Source organism: Cyrtonyx montezumae, unplaced genomic scaffold (assembly GCF_038088225.1).
Source record: "Cyrtonyx montezumae isolate F1298 unplaced genomic scaffold, pur_monq_1.0 scaffold_5, whole genome shotgun sequence".
NCBI lineage: Eukaryota > Metazoa > Chordata > Aves > Galliformes > Odontophoridae > Cyrtonyx > Cyrtonyx montezumae.
Window position 1 is genome coordinate 2,352,360 of NW_027072056.1, and position 16,531 is coordinate 2,368,890.

The window sequence follows — 16,531 nt, forward strand, 5'->3', positions numbered from 1 at the left end:
TAGTCTCAGAAGTTTCCATTGCCAGCAATGGACATGACAGCAGGAACATCTAATTGCTTGCAAATGGATCAGCTATTGTGACAGGTGTGGCACTCATTTGCATGTACAGAATTCCCATTGGAGTTTGAGTTGCACGCACACACATTGGAGGGAACAAGGGAACCATTGTGCACACGTTGGCAAAGTGGTGAGATCCAGCAGGGCTGCTTTTCCAGCACTGCCAGGTCGAGTCTCAAGGAACTTGGTGCAATGCTTTAAGACATGTCCGTGTTTTGCTGTGACCAAAGGAGAGCCTGTCTCTGGGGAAGTAGTACTTGTTCTCTAGCATCTGGGCTCACTGCCACCACAGGGCAGGCATGCCCTGGTTCCTGACAATCCCAAGTTGTGTGTTGACAAAGGTCTGTGACGTGAACAAGCACTCAGTGCCTGAAACAGGAAATTGCTTTCATAGCTGAAGATCTTTTCCATTGTTCTCATCTTGTGAATGAGTGTCTGCATAGCTCCAAGCTGAGGGCATTTCTACAGAGCAGAAATACATTGCTCTTCAACAGATGTCTGTTAGGCTGACTTTTTTTCTGTTCAGATCTGCACTGAATAGCACATCTGAGCTTGAAATAGGAGCAGTTGGGTAATGGGCCTACAATCCAGACCCACTTCAGTGTTTGTTCATGCTTCCTAGAAACTTTCTATTAGAAAGCAGTTGTTAGTTTCTGAATGTTTTATGAATTGTGGAAGGAAGGAAACCATTTAATGTAGTGAAAGCAGTGATAAACCAGTGGCCAGCCTGCTAACTTAGCATCACAGTTACTGTGACAGTAACTGCCTATCATTGTCTACTGTAATTTCTGTCCATAACCCAGTGACGATGAAAAACTTCATCTTACCTTTCCAGGTGTCCCATTATCCTACTACTAAAGGGCATTTATCCACTTCCAGAATTTCCAGTAGGAAGAAACATTACCCCTGTTTGCAAATTATGCATTTGCTAAAAGCTTAAGAAACAAGGCAAAATTTTCTCTCAAAAGGGGAAAAAAAACCTGTTGATGTGTCTCTCTGTAAGAACAGAGGAGCACCAGGAGTGGCTGCTCTGTTAGGATTTGGGTGTTCCTCTCTTATTATAAAATACAGCTATGCTTTCTCAAAATCCAAAATTTAAAAGGAGTTCTGTTACTACACCTGTGAAAGACCAGTGCTGAAGATATTTGAAAGCACATGCTCACTTGAGCTTGTGTCATTATTTCAGTTCATTCAGTGTGTGATCAGAAAACTGATCTGCTAGGTTAATGTTTTTCAACGTTTATTCTTCTGGGAGATGAAATGATGGGTATTTTGGCACCAACGCAGGTCATGGATTCTAATTTTGCTTTCAAGCTGGGAGGCTCTTTTGCTTGTTAACTGCGTTCATCAGCAGGTGTACGTAGGATGTCAGCAGGTCATCCATTTTGTAACCCTGTTAGAAAAGAAAGAAGTCTTAAGTCTCTCAGATTGGCCCAGAAGCAAAAATAATTATTGTTTTCTCCCTGTTCTATCTTCCTAGATGTTTTCCTGAATGGATGATGTCTCTTCCAACACCTGTTGCTGGTTTTAGAACTATTTATCTATTTTTCCCTCTGCTCTTCCTTTCATAGATTGACAGAAGTTGATAGAGCACAGCTCTGCTGCCGTTGTCATCCTTGTACTTCAAACCCAAAACTTCTTCTGTAGCTCGACATCTTGTCTGGCCAGTGGAAGCTGGGCAAGGTGACCTCCCAGGGTCCCGTCCAACCCCTGTGGTTCTGTGATCTTGCACTTAGGAATTCAAGCTTTTCTGTGAGAGAAGTTAAACCCTGGGAATTCTAAGGTTTCCTTTACAATTTTACCTTTAAATATTAGTACAGTGATGCTCATCTGAGTCTCAACAGTCTGAAACCAATTCTAAAAGAGGTAGTACTGTTCATCTGAGAGTGAAATCTTACAAGATATCACTATTGCATAGTGGATCAACCCATGCAAGATGAAAATTCTCTTACGTAGTTCTGTGGCTATTTGCAATCTTTTTTCTCTCAGATTGACACAATATTTTTGTGTGAGAAGAATTTGGGAAGTGACCTTTTTTCCTTATTTCTGTGGCTTGCTTCTTTGCATCAGATGGCATTACAGAGCACTAAACTGGTTCTGAACTGTAGTTGTATTGGCATATGTGTTTTGGCATATTGTTTGTAGCTGGTCTGGACACAAAGGAAAAATGAGCAGGTAAGTGAACAAAACTCTTCTTACCAGAGATGTCTCGCATAAGATCCGGCTTCCTCGTACCAGGTTCCCTATTGTCATGTGGAAGAATGTACTGCCACTGCTCCAGTTGGAGATTTTATTAAAGGGATAAACGGTTAAAATTTCCTGTAAGGAGAAATGAATTGATTTAACTGAACTGTGCAGCATTTTTCAAACGAAAATAGGTTGTTAACATACAAAAGCCTGTAGAGAAAGAGCTGTCTTTTTGCCTTCCATTTCATTTATAGATACAGTGGATCAAGGTAGGTCTTGCACCCATACTGGTGATATGCACTGAGAAGGTGAGTCTTAATCACGCCGAGACTTCCTCTTACTTCCATAACACACCTCCATCGTGTTTACAGTAATCTAAGTCTCATATTTATTTTCTTATTAAAAGCAAACAGTAGTATTTAGAAACTTCTTTTGCCTAAGAAATTGGTGAGACCAGGCTTTGGCTAGGTCGGAGGGCTGGTGAATACTGTCACTTGGCATAATCTTTTGGATAACTTGCATTTCCTGCAAGGCATTTTTCTGAGGCAGGTTCCCCAGAACACTGCCCATCCACCTGACCCAGGTCCATCATAATTAACCACTTCTGTTTTCAGAGATGCCCCACACTGAGCCCTTTTCACTGTAGAAACTGCAATGAAGTGATCTGAGGCTACGAAGCTTTCTTCAGTTTTGCACAGAAAGTGACTGTGGGGATCCTAACCTCTCTAGCACTGAGAGAGAAGATGCAATTGCTGTCTGATTCATGAGGGTCAGTTGCTTAGATGCTTGAGAAACAACTGTTACCTTTGTCTTCTGATGTATCAGTGAGACTCCTTGCTTGTTGATTGCAATCAGCACAATCTCTGGGAAATTTGGCTCAGAGGTTTGCTAGAAGTGCCCAACAGAGTCAGGTAAACAGAAAAGGTGGGGAAAAAAATCTTTATTAGGTGTGGTGATGCATCTACCAATGTACTTATTCTCTTTACCAAATAATTAATGGAACCTAAAGCTTTTCAGTACTATGAACCTGTTGCTAAGGATGCGTTCTGGCTAAACAGCAATGACTTAGAAGCAGAACCAGGTCTGTTATTTCCCAGACTGATGGTGGGCCTAGTGGTTGGTTGCAGACTAGGCTGTTGGTAAGAACCTAGTGAAAAGAAAGTAAAAGCAACAAGGAGAGAATGTTCCCTGCAGGTACCCACTGCAGAATAAGATGTTTAGTACAGTTCTGTCCTGAGGAGAGTCTCCAGATACAGCAGCACTGTGCTGTGGAGAACAGTGACAGGACAGGAACCCTATAATGAAAAGCCCCCCATCTGCTCAGTAGTCATAATACTAGATATTACAACTGTTGTGCTACTGCTGTGTTTTACAACTGATCCTTCCTCAACAGTGAATGTTGCAGCATCATTTCTTTGCAATGTACTCCTGTGTATGGCAGTTTTGCCCCTTCCAGGAACCATTAACAGGGATAAAGAACTCATCTCCCCACTTTCAAGACACCACATTTTCCTCGGGGAATGATGGGAACAGTTAACTAATGCATTATTACATAGGTAGGGAATTATGGTCAGCCTGTATCACCTAGTGCTGGTCTGCACCAGAGCCAGTCATCCAGGCCTTTACACCTACCTTCACCTCAAAGAAGGCTGATCCAAATGTTGGCCACCGGTGGATGATCTTCAGGAAGGCAATCTTGGCCTCATCCACAGTTTTTCCTTCATGTTTGCTGTATGCTGCAGTAATGCTCTGTGTAGGAAAAAAAGGAGGCACAGCATAGTCAGCTGGAGACAGGTAGGCACTAGAGAGAGAATCAAAGCCAGGTCACTGTTGTGAGCACAGCAGCAGCAGAGTGTGACAGTGAGAGTAGCCTACCATCCCACGGGGTGGGGGGGGCAAACCTCATGTGTTGGGTGAAGGAAGTCTACGAGCTAAAGAGAGCAGATTCCAGGGCAGAGGGGCAATATAAAACAAGACTCAGTGCACTAGTGTTCCCAGCAGACATGGATCATATTTTCTACAGAAACCTTGGGCAGAACCCCCCACTGTATTTGAAGTACCTACTGAATCTTCCTTGCCTTCCTGTGAACAAAAGAGCCCATTGCCATGAGAAGTGTGCATGTAGTACAAAGTCACTGATTTGCTGGCCAGCCTTTGAACTACTTAGCGAGTTTTACTGTTCTGTTTCTGAAGAACAGAGGCCCTCCAGGCCTCTGTGTGAGGTTTGGTAGCAGTGGTGCAGAATCTGAACTTTCAGAGGCATAACAGCAGTGTCCAAAGCATCACTAGTGCTTCCAAAGTCTTAAGTCAGAACAGGCATGTGGCTTGAGGTAGTTCTCTTCTAAAGCCCTACAGAATTAGTATGATTAATGTAAGTAATGCTGGTTTTCATACCTTCTTCCACTCGTCTGGTGAGACTGCTCGAAGCAGATTGTCTGGCACCAACTCCTTCAGGATTTTGGGGATGGTTGCCAGCTGCGTGCGGTCCTTGTTGAAGCGCACTTTATAAATGAGCCCTGCCAGCTGGACAGCTTCGTCTCTGGAACAGTTGTGGTAGCCTCTGAGGTACTTGGGCAGCTCCTGGAAGAGACCAACTCTGAATCCAGACAGAAAGGGCTGAAGCAAACACCGACTCACGCTATAAAGCCATGAGGTTGGGGTGAGAGTTTCACCAGGCACGGTCCAAGGGCATCCCAAGAAGTTGTGGCTCCTCCTGGAGGTTCTGCACGCAGTCATGGAAGAAGATGAGTACCTCCAAGGAACAATTAGATTAAGGAGCTGTGCTGTATAACTGTTGAGCTACGGTGTGAACACTGTGTGACATAAATTTGTTTTGGAGGCTAATCTGTGTTGCCCAGAGGCTCAGTGTTGGCGAGGGAGAAGGCAACATTCCAGCATGGTTATTTTTTCTGCAGTGTTTCTTGACAGGTGTTGATTGCTGTTACATTTATGCTTTAGGGAGCTTACCTGGTGGTAATGAAAAATGGAATCAGCTTTCAGGTCCTTCCCAGGAGTTACATTCAACCACAGCTTTCTCATGAAGTACACTTCATAAGCTACAGACATAGTAGCACCTAAGGAAACAACATCATTAGTGTCCTCTGCATCACTGCAGAGCTCTGCATTTTTCACTGGACCCTGCATTTCTTTACAAATACAATTCCCTTTTTAATTATAACAACACAACAAACAAAAATAACAAAATGAACCAACCCACAGAAAATGTATTCTCAAATGACCAAGGAATTGTGACACTGTCATTTCCTGGACAGCAAGCACACAGTGACTGGTGCAGCATTAGGCTCTTCAGCAGTGGGCAGTGAGGCTGAGGGCCACAGCACTATGAGTGTTTGCTGTTCCTTGCTGCTGGTGACAAGCTGCTGCCTGCTGATGGTCAGCTCACTTGAATTCTGTTGCAGTGACACAGGTACATTCCCCAGTGGCTGTTTTACAGAAATCAATCATGATTTAGAGCACTAACATCTCTATGCCATGTTTTTCAGAAATCCTAGTAGCTGCAACAGCTGTGGGGGGAAGAGGGAAGCTAGAAAGTCTTAGATACTTAGTGCTTCCAGAAGCTGAACCTCACTGTCCTGAAATAAGCAAAGGTCAGCATAATGAATATGAAATTTGAGTAGAGTTTGAGTTTGCTGTAGATTTCAAGATTTTGGTTATACGCTGAAGTCAAAAGAGCTGCTGTTGTTACTATGACATAGGTTTATGCTAACAGTGCATTTGTTCCCTTACCAATACAGCTTGTAATCTGGTATCACCAGGCAGTAATCTAGAGAACAGTCTTCTAGTGACACGAGAAGAAAGAGCAACACTTAGAAAAATTCCTATTTACAAGTGTTGGATGAATACCAAGTCTTCCAATGAATGAGCCTTGGATAAGAGACAGGATCAGTCTATCTAACTTGCATGCATGTGCGTTTTGGATGGAACAAATCAAATCAATCTTGTGTACAATTCTAAAATACCTGCAGAGATCCCTGGACAAAGATACTCTGGTACATCCAACAGCCAGTGGCTGGCTGCATGAGGTCATTGGGTCCTACTGCTGGTGCAGGCAGTAACCATGTACGTACAAATAAAAATGGTAAAATAAGACCCTGTCACACACTTGTTAAGATGAAATCAGTCTTATTTGCTGTTTTCCCACACAGCACCTCATGCAGCTTCTTGTCATGCTGACTGTCTCCTTACCATCTTTCACCGGTTTGTTCCTCTTGGTCCAATCTGTCAGCTGCCTCAGTGAGTCAAAGAAATAGTCTGCTTCGTTCTGACTGATCACCTGGAAGAGGCCAAGCAATGAAGAGGAGAAAGGAGGGGTTAGTAAAGCATATAAAACACTACCTGTGCCAGCCTACCTAAATGTAAGGCTGAATTTGCTCTCCCTGTCTACAGCAAGAAAGCACAATTATGGCAGGGTGGAAAAGACAGAAGGAAGGGGAAACGAATGGGAAAGCAGGAGGGCTTACACGATTTCCATTTCAAATGGAGGAGGAAGTTATTCCATTCTCTATTGCTTTTTTCTATTTTCCTTACTGAAAGAAAGCTGAAAATGCCCACCTTATTCCTAGTTATCTCATAGGAAAACATTGTAGTAAGATTGAGTAAGATATCTGGGTTTCTCTTGTCAGGACCACAGCAGAACATCAGAAGCTCCCTCTGCTTTTGCCTTGGTCACCATCTTCACTCAGTTCCAGAGAGAAGGGTCAGCTCAGCAAGGCAAGTTTTTTGAAACTAAAGAGAGCAATGACTGGTGCTGGTCAGCCACTGCATTCCCTAATACTAGTGAGGACTGTAGATATGCAGCATGTCTCCCGGGCAAAGTCTGAGAGCAAACAGGCTGAATCCAGCCACCTGCAACACACAGTTTGCTACCACCCTGGCAGAGCTGCAAGAAAGCCTGTGTACTCCCAGCTTTCAGTACTGCTTGTGTACCAGCAGACTGATAGAAGCTCTGTCCCTCCAGCTTCTTCAGCAGACTCAAGGTCAAGGTTGTGTCCCCTCAGAAAGACAGCAGCAGTCATGACCTGCTCTGTTGCCTGTTTTCAAATACTATTGCTTAGGTGGTATGGGAAGGAAGCAAGAGAGGCAGTCTGGCAACCCTGCTGTAGTTGAGATGTTACCTTGTCTGCTATCTTGACAAAGAGGCTGAAACCTTCCCAAGAGCTCAGCTGCAATTTGGAAGCGATGTTCTGGCACAGAGTCCTGTTTTTGGTGTTTGTTCCCACATCAAATGTCTACAAAACAACAAGACTTCTGTTACACGGAGGAGAGAAAGAAATGAGAATATCTCAAAACGTGCTCCTGCAGGAATACACCTTGGCTGAGAAAACAAGTGAGTTCTCACCTGCTCTGTTTCATTGGGGAAGCAAATCTTGTGTGAGATCTTAGTGTTGTTCTGTAAGATGGCCTCAACCTCCACAGGGTGAGGTGCCCACTTCCTGGAGCCACTCCTGCAAAATACCACCATCAATGTAAGAGAGATCAGTTTGACCCCTCCTTATATATATATATATATATTTAATCTTTGAGGAGTTAAACAGTATTCCATCCAAACAACAGACTCCATGTGACATGCTTAGTGCTGTGGCACATGGGGGGCTCTGGCAGACCTTCACCCCAGCACAAATTCATTTTGTTAGCAGCAAGAAACAGAGGGGATTCTTAGCACACATCCTGAATGGCCTGCTTTGCAAGGAGGCTGTGTGAATAAGGCTCCTTCCCAAGCAGTACCATCACCCCTCTGTGTATCCAGCAACATTTTTCCTCACCATTACTGAAGTGTGAAGATAGCAGCCACAAGGAGCACTACATTTTAACTCTTGCATCAGCTAGAAGATTTGCATACAGATACAAAATGAGTATTACAGCTCAGGGTGCAAATACTAGAAAAGTTTGAACAGCTGCAAGCTGCAAGTTTACATAGGAGCTGGCAGGTAATCACTGACTCATGAGCAGCCCTAGTTCTTTGAAATTAGATCTCAGAATAGAGCTGCCCTTTAAAGCAGAGGAACTGGGCCTAAAGTGTGAATCAGCAAAAACCTTGATATGGTTAAAGACAAATCTGGCATGCTGCTGTCTGGGACTGGTATTTTCCTGTCCTCGGTGGCACAGAACAGCCTGCTGCGAGATGTTAATCACTATTGGCTTTTTTTGTGTGCCAAGCCTCCTCAGGTGGAGCATGTCTCTCAGGAAGAGACCTTAGTCTGGCATCTAGCTTCAGTTGTATAGGCATGAAAACACTTTTTCTCCATTAAATACAATAGCAGTTCCGTTAGGAGAAGGAAAGTCTGTGACCCCAAGTTGAACAGTACGTACTCTGGTGCTGCACAGGCCCTGTAAGGAGTGTGTACCTGCCCTGTCATCTATTCCTGCAGCTGAGACCATGGAAGTACAGCAGTGGGCTGGAGGTACAGGACCACCTCCCCTTGCAGCCTCAGCTGGGAATTCTTCTCACAGGGAGAGAAGTTTTGAGAGGGTGCAGTTTTAAACTTTGGAAACAAACACTCTCATAAAACAGCATTTTGTCTTTGTTAATCTTTCCCTCCCCCACGCTCCAGTTTGGGGGCATTTTTGTAAAAAGATCTCTCCTCTGAAGTAGTCCATTATGTCTTCCTGCTCTAAAGAAGCTCTATAGAGCTTAACGAGGGCTTAGAGCATGAATAGCATATGATATAGGAGGGTGAGAAGTTTTCAGTGTTCTCCATGGAATGAGTAATGAATAGCATTCCTCGCCATGCTTTTTTTCAGGCACTTCAAAGGCAAGTTCAGTGTGCAGTGACATTTCCCTAGCAGCAGCAAGACTCATCTCCTGCAATGGGGACAGCCTCTGTGTCAGCAATGCCTCTCATTTTGTGTTGCCAGACTTTTCTATGTTGAGATTGACAAGGGGGCCAAACAGGACAAGGATGATGTCTGGTGCTCTGAGAAGTGCCCTGGGGGTGAACAACCATGGAAGAATCAGGGCTTTGCTCATCTGAGTTTCTTTAAAGACTAGAAACTGTGTTAACGCTCTCTTCCGAGCATGGGTCTGCTTTGCTTCACAGAAAACAAGCAGAGCCACGTGAGCACTCTGCAGATCTCAGTGACTTCAGTGGCATTTCTCACTATGAGTTAACACAGTCAGAGTATGTTGAGATTCAGCAAAAATCAAGACTAATACTCAGACACATGGCAGGGATAAGACACGAAAGGAAAGCATGGTCAGGACCTCATCAGCAATACCTCAGGGCTTCATCTTACCCCAATGCCTTTTAGTGCTTGAAATAGCCTAGCCATAGGAACCAGGTGATGGTATGTGATACTCAGCTTTTGAAAATGAAAGAAAAGGTTGAAACTGTGACACAGACCAATCTTAAGTGATTCTAACTACTTGGGAGAATTAAAAGCGATGATCATTTCAAATAAAAAGATCTAAAAAGAGATGGGAAAGTAAAAGTGTCAACGTTTTAGTCCCTATGGTTTTCCAGCACCTGACAGATGATGTTGGAGCACTTAGGGCTGGACGTATCACAGACTGTTTACCTCATCACTGTCTGAATCCTCCGCTTGCACTCCAGGGCCAGTGGCTCTTTCTGACGTGTCTCTATGAACTTCTGGGCATGTTTCAGCAGTGACTTGCTGGGGGGGAACAGGCCAGTGCAGAGCCACAGGAGCTGCCAGCCCTTGGTCACGCTGTACCTGTGAGCACAAAGCAAATGGTTCTGCTTCAGACACACATAATTCTTCCTTTGACTACACAGCAGCTATAGGGAAGAGAAACACATTCCCATCAGAGTACTTCGTGGCATTCAGCAAGGAGCTGCAAATCAACACAGCTTTCACACAGCAACTGCAGCCCATGAAGATATGCTAAATCCTGGCTGATAAATATCACGACAGTTTGCAAATCTCATGAATAAATATAAGCTCCAGTCTAACAGTCATCTTGGCAGCAGTGACCTTGGTACCAATCTCTTGTTCATATAAACACTTGTTCCTGCCCACAGCAGAGGGTTGGAGCTCTTGTATTTTAAAGTCACTTCTACCCTAAGCCATTCTGATTCCTCCAGGCTCTACACCTGTGAAATCTGCCAGCTGAAGCTCCTGTAGCATCTCACCCTCATCAGCAAGAAGGGCTGTGCAGCCAGGAGGTGGCCAGGCACTGCTTCCAGAGCCAGGGGCAGAATGCATGTCAGCTGTGCTCCAGGAATCACTCCTAGGAGCAGCGTGGAGTGCTGAAGCTGGCAGCTCTGCCTCTGAATGGACACCAGGATGCTGCTGAATAAAGAGGTCCTGGCTTCTTTATTCCCGTTTCCTTTTCTGGCTTTGTAGATGAAGAAGCTCTACTTAAATCCTGTTTATATTCTCCAGGTCAGTGGTGTTTGTGTCTGTGTGGGAGCAGGACGTGGCCTGCAGGGAAGTGGGCTGGGAAGGATGAAAGATTTGTTGCTGTGGCTGTTCTAATGAAAGCCTATGGAAATAGCCACCTTTCAAGCACTGCCTTTTCCACATCAGTGATCCCTCTCAAAACATGGAATGACTCACAAGCCCAAGTTAGTAGACTACAGCAGGAACAGCACTAGCACAATGGCTACAGACCGTGCATTAAGCTTGTAAGATTTACTGCACACAAGGAAATTTACTGTTAATAGTTAAATGCACAGTAAAAATTCCACTGAGTTTAATCTTTGTGTGAGAGATAAAGAAACAGAAGCTCCATCTGAAGCTTCTGCAGTGATATTGGCAAGTCATTTTGTTAACAATTAGAATTGTCTTATTAATGTTTTACTTTCTTTTTTGCAAATTGCTTCCCACAGAATTAGGTCAAATTACCATTTCCTAGGTTGGGAAGCAAAACTCTGGCCTGTTTCAGAGTTATCCATGTGCAGGAGCCTCTGTAACCAATATGTTCTACGAGGCAGCTGTGTGAGCTCATTGATACAACTGTTCAGGAGGATTCACTGGTGATGAAGGATCTAGATTGCAGGTGTGTCCAACCCATGGCAGCTAGTAAGTAGCCCTGCCCCTCTGCCATCAAGGCAGCACCTTGCCCCTGCACAGCAGCCCGACCTTCTCCATGCACCCATCACTCTGCAACAACCAAAGCATCAGCCCAAGACAATTCCTCTTCAATTTGTGCAGCCCAGGCGAGCCAAAAGTTTGGACAGCCATGATCTGAAGTGAACTACGTGTATGTAGGATGGAAACACTGTCGTTGGGAAGCTGAAAGCCAACACAGGACTGGCAGAGCAGCCACTGAAAGCACCCAAGAACTCTGCAATGATGTATTTTTTTCACCAGGCTGCCTTGGGACCTTTCTTACCTCACACTGTAAGGGAAGGTGTCAGGCCAACGTGCATGCACACCTCCCCCCAGGGTGTTCTAGGCATCACCAGGGTCTCTATAAGCAGCATTTTATGCCTGGGTTCTGTTTCTGTACCTGTTTCTGTTTTCAGTTAGTTGCTTCATGATCTGACAATAAATCTCATCCCGCAGGACCTCTTCCTTGATAGCTGCCACAAATATCTGGTCGGTGACTTCCACAGAGGAGTGTGTCTGCTTTGAGGGGTAGTCCCCCATGAATTTCAAGATGGGTGACTGTGCTGTTAAGGACAAAAGCAGGACAGGTAAATGGGAGCTCTCACCTTGATTCTAACATGTTAAAGCACTCTTCTGGGGTCTGGGTGGGAAATATTAAGATGAAGGTCTGGAACTGATTCTCTGCTCATTCCCTTTCCCTGTATAGCAGTTGCTGCTTGTCTGTGACTTGAGCTGCGTTGACTGTTCATTCTGGGCATATGCAATAAATCCCACTCTCTCCTGCAGCCATGTTCTCAGTTAAGTGTGTGATCATGAGTTGTGGAGCACTGGGAGGGAATAGGACCCTTCTCTGAGAGAAGGGAAACAACTCAGTGGAGGTGAGTGCTGTGGAAGCAGCTCTTCTTTCCCCAGAAAGTTCTCAGGTCCCAAAGTGAAAAGTAAAAGGATATCAATGAAGGCCTGACAAGCCACATCCCGAAGATCAGGGTCTGTGCATGCTGCCTTCAGCAAGGGCTGTTTTAAGGGATCCTTAGAGTGTGCCCACAGCTGACTGTGCCCACGGGATTTCTGGAGAACAGCTTTGCTGATGGATTCCTTCTCAGGAGTTCTGTATGAAGACAGGGGCAGGCAATACAAAATTATCAGATCATTATGAAAAAGACTCGTGTCTTTCCCAAGTGTATTCTTTCTCAAGACAGTGATCTTCTTTGATAATACAAGACAGAGAAAACGGGAAAATGCAGCTTCTTTAAAATCCAGAAAGGAGAATGCTTGCAAAAGGGAGAGAAGTTTAGAATGGCTAATTTATCCTAATGCCTCAGATGTTGTGTAAGTGCTAAGGGCTAGCTGGTAAATGCTGAAGAGTGGAAGTGGACAGGAGGTAAGCGTAGGGCCTGCTGGAAATAAAAATAAGTTCCAGCTGGAATTTATGTCTGTCCCTTTGCATTTCTGCAGACAAAAGGTAGAAGCAGGTGACATGCCAGAATCTCTGCAGATCCAAAGTTACACTTCATTACAGGAACAAAAAGAAACTCGATCAGAAAAGGATTACTTTCTAATTGATCTTCAGTGATCCTTAAAACCTAGAACTTTCCACAGCACACAGGGAGCTTCACCTGAAGTGTTCATAGGAGAACTCCTCCAGTGTGTAAGGCTTCACTTTGAGATCCTCTTCATCAGGTTCCTCTATATAGGAGTTCTGTGATGCTGTCCTCCTCTGGTCTGGAGACATCAACAGCAAACCCTGGAAGGACACAGCCATGTACAGATGTCACATGGATGGGCCTCTGCACAGCTGCTGTTACTCAGCACATAAATGCAGGTGGTACATACTGAGAGCTGTACTCTGTGCTGCTGGGGGTGAGAGATTCAGGGGAGTGACTTCATAGACCTAACAGCAGTGGTCACCAAAACATGTGATTATCTAGAGCACAGTGTGTTAAAACTGCAGCTTACCACCATTTATTTATATATTTATTGCCCATTTATTGCACTTCTTGTTAGCACAATGTCCAATACACTGTCTCCAAAACTGAAGAAAAAAATCATTAGCAGTGAGCAATGGAAAATGTTGTGTTCACACTCTGGAAGCACTTGTTCTTTTAAAGCACCCTGTTATATTTTACAGGAAAATTCAACTTCACACCTGTGATTGATTGCTACCAGTTCCAGGTACTGAACTCCCTGATACCGAACTGACCATTATATTGGAAGTCATTGCTTTGTGCAACTGCAGCCTTAGAGCTTGGGCTAGATTTAGTTTTCAGACAGGGCAGAAAGAAATGCTTTGCATCAGTGGGAGACGTAGAACTTGTCTGACTTTGGAGGAACAATTAATTTTCACTTGTAAATTTAATCATAGTTAACAGTTATCTTCCAGTCACTTCAAAGAGACTGTACAGCTTTTCTTACCAGTACTTGACTAGAGGGCTTTGTGAGAGAAGGAATGATGTACATCTCCTCCAGAAATACATTGCCCGTTTTGCCTGTCCTGTCATTCTGGGCATGGATCCAGCCAGTGTTTGCATCTAGCCTTTTGTCCTCAGTCAAGATTAGCAAGTCTCCCTTCTTGAAGGACAGGATGGCAGGGTCTTCTGGAAAACAGAATAAGGGAGTACTGTTCAGGCTTGACAGACCAAGAAAATGCAAAGGCATTTCAACATGAAAGACAAGAGAGCTGTATTTTGAAGTCCTGAATTCAATTAGGAACAGTAAGTGATTTATGTAAATACAGCTAATCCTCCAGTAACACTTCAGAGAAGTCACTTAAATTTCTTCTGCTAGCCTGATTTTGATTCCAGTGAGGGCAACAGCAGAACTCCATTTGAATCAAATGGCTGCACAATTTATGTCTAGAGCTGTCAGTAAAGTGTGGAAAGAAGCTCCAATTTGCCACCTCTGTGAAACTTTTCTGGGAAGTATTTCCAGGGAGCCCAGCTTCAGCTTCCTACTGTAAGCAGGCTGAGGCCACTGTAAGGTCTAAACAAATAGGCAAGGAATTAGAAGGTAGGCTAATTTGTAAGCAAAGGATTTGAATCACATTGCTTTAAGCTCTGTATTACTGTGCCACCCACTGCATGTTATTCCTAGAGCAAAGCAACACTTGGCTGAACTTCTCCCACTTCTCTTTCAGCTCTTTTAAAACTAGTGCTGTGAGTTCACTCAAGATTTCTTCCTTACCTTGTAGAATAGTTCTAGGACTCACCTTGGGATTTTTTCTCGTGCATTGCCACAGCAAATCGTGATCTCTTCTTTAGCCCCTCGAGGAACATCACCACCAGTTCAGCAATGACAATGCTGTTCACAGATGTCAGGACAAACTCTTCTGCACGAAGGGTGATGAGAGTGCAACTCTGTCCAAATGATTTCACTGCCCTATATATTATCAGATAGTTTGTTACCAGAACATCTTAAAAACACAGAGGTATCTGCAATCACAGCCAAGGCACCTACACTTGCTTATAGACAGCTCCATAGACCCTAATTTATGTTACGAGTTTATGGCTCTAAAGGACTGAAGCGGTTCAGGTTCTCTGGACTCCACCATGTTTTGTACAAAAATGCTTCACTCCAGACAAGTAAACACCCTGCTTTTGGAACAACTGGGCAGCAATAAACTCTCATTTAGTTCTTTACACTGTTCTAGCTAAGCAGTGTCATCTTTCCTTCCACTGATTGGTAAGATTCAACCATTTCATCGTTTCCTTTCCAGGCTGCTCAGAACGTGTCCCTCTTGTTTCCCAGACCCAGAATCCACCATTCAGGCTCAGATGAAATCATTTAGGGGGATGGTGGAGAAAGTACACTGCTGTCTTACATGGAACCCCATTCTGAATATGAGCAGGGCTGCCTTCTTCAAGTCTTGCCCTTCTGGGGCACTCGCCTGTTTGTGTGGATGCCAGTTATCTCTGGGAAGGACAGCTCAAGGAGCCGCTTTTCTGACTCATCCAAGAAGCAGATGCCCTTCCAATTTACAGCAAGAATGAAGTGGTTCTTGGGCAAGCTGGGACCTGAAAATGCAGAAAAATAAAACCTCCTTATTAGTGCTATGCACGTCCTCCCCTATTATCTTACATCTGTCCATGACTCTTAGGCTCAGGGTTTTACCTGAAAACTTAGTGACTTCAAAGAATCTGGAAAAAAGCAAAGGCCACTGAAAGCGGGCAAAATCTACGAGTTGTTCCTTCACGGCCTGGCGGGAGAGACGATCCTGTGTGTACGGGGCCTGCAACAGGAAAAAATAACCAGTTTATCTCAGTAAGTTCTGATTTGCATGATCGGGGCACAGTAAAGTGCAGGTCTGTTCCTGGAGGTCCCCAGCAGTCCCTGCTGTCAGCAGTACCTGAGGATGTTCACATTGGGAACAGTCTCCAGGCACTGGGCCTCACGCAGGCTGCCTGTAGGCAGCTTCCAGATTTCCCTCAAATCCCCACTGACTCTCAGAGTCTAACGCACTCTGGGTGCGTGATGATTATTCAGGTACTATTTCCAGGCTACTTCATCCCATGCCATCTTGACTCCATTAAAAGAGACTCTATTCAGAGATTTAAATATACTTGGTTCATTCTGGCTCACTGTTGAGCCCTGTATGGAACTGTGAGTGGAAAAGTTCTCCCTCCCATTTCTAAATATTTGGGATACGCAATCTAAGATGTTTTTCCTTCCTCCCTCAACAGACAATTCATAAATATCAACAGACAATTCATAAATGGAAACAGTGAAAGAAGCAGAAGCTGGTGTTAGAGTCTGGTTACCTGGCAGTGCCAGACAAATCTCTTACCTTTGCGTGTGCGTAGGTTATAAGGCTCACCCACTTCTCCAGGGGTTTGGACTTCAGCTGCTTCACTGGGATGCAGTCATGGAGCACTTTCTGCACAAGTTCATTGTGGATAGAATCTCCAAACTGGATGTAACAATACTTTGCACCTATCTCCACCAAATCCTCCTCCTGAAACAATTAAGCCATTAAAGAGGGATAGACAGATGTCACAGAGTCCAGCAAATCTTGTTCAACCTTGAAGGCAGTTCCCTCCATTTTTTTTTTCTGGACAACTCTTGACAGCCATCCAGCATAAGGAAGGAGGAACTTCACAGAGTCATAGCATCGAAGAGATTATTAGTGAAGACATTTAAATGAGACCCAAACTACCCCGCTGCAACATGCCTCCAGCTGTCACATGGTCTGAAAACTAAGACAACTGGCTGTGTGTCAGCTGGCAAAGTCACCTGGAATGAAATTGTCCATAAGAAGGGA

The 16,531-nt window shown here is 44.4% G+C and overlaps 1 protein-coding gene across 1 annotated transcript in view; it reads right to left on the reverse strand.

Annotated features, from left to right (window-relative positions):
* Positions 1 to 1,171: 1,171 nt before the first annotated feature.
* MYO7B (myosin VIIB) overlaps positions 1,172 to 16,531 on the reverse strand; it is a 41,784-nt gene continuing 26,424 nt past the window's right edge. The window contains exons 31-48 of the mRNA XM_065748135.1: positions 16,058 to 16,225; positions 15,385 to 15,502; positions 15,161 to 15,287; positions 14,483 to 14,652; positions 13,690 to 13,871; positions 12,894 to 13,021; positions 12,228 to 12,385; positions 11,678 to 11,831; positions 9,781 to 9,936; positions 7,604 to 7,709; positions 7,380 to 7,493; positions 6,451 to 6,538; positions 5,212 to 5,318; positions 4,639 to 4,824; positions 3,877 to 3,993; positions 3,049 to 3,132; positions 2,257 to 2,376; positions 1,172 to 1,450 (exon numbers count right to left, since the gene is read on the reverse strand). Coding sequence (XP_065604207.1) covers positions 1,367 to 1,450; positions 2,257 to 2,376; positions 3,049 to 3,132; positions 3,877 to 3,993; positions 4,639 to 4,824; positions 5,212 to 5,318; positions 6,451 to 6,538; positions 7,380 to 7,493; positions 7,604 to 7,709; positions 9,781 to 9,936; positions 11,678 to 11,831; positions 12,228 to 12,385; positions 12,894 to 13,021; positions 13,690 to 13,871; positions 14,483 to 14,652; positions 15,161 to 15,287; positions 15,385 to 15,502; positions 16,058 to 16,225 — 2,367 coding nt within the window. The 3' untranslated portion in view covers positions 1,172 to 1,366. The remainder of the gene's footprint in view (positions 1,451 to 2,256; positions 2,377 to 3,048; positions 3,133 to 3,876; positions 3,994 to 4,638; positions 4,825 to 5,211; positions 5,319 to 6,450; positions 6,539 to 7,379; positions 7,494 to 7,603; positions 7,710 to 9,780; positions 9,937 to 11,677; positions 11,832 to 12,227; positions 12,386 to 12,893; positions 13,022 to 13,689; positions 13,872 to 14,482; positions 14,653 to 15,160; positions 15,288 to 15,384; positions 15,503 to 16,057; positions 16,226 to 16,531) is intronic.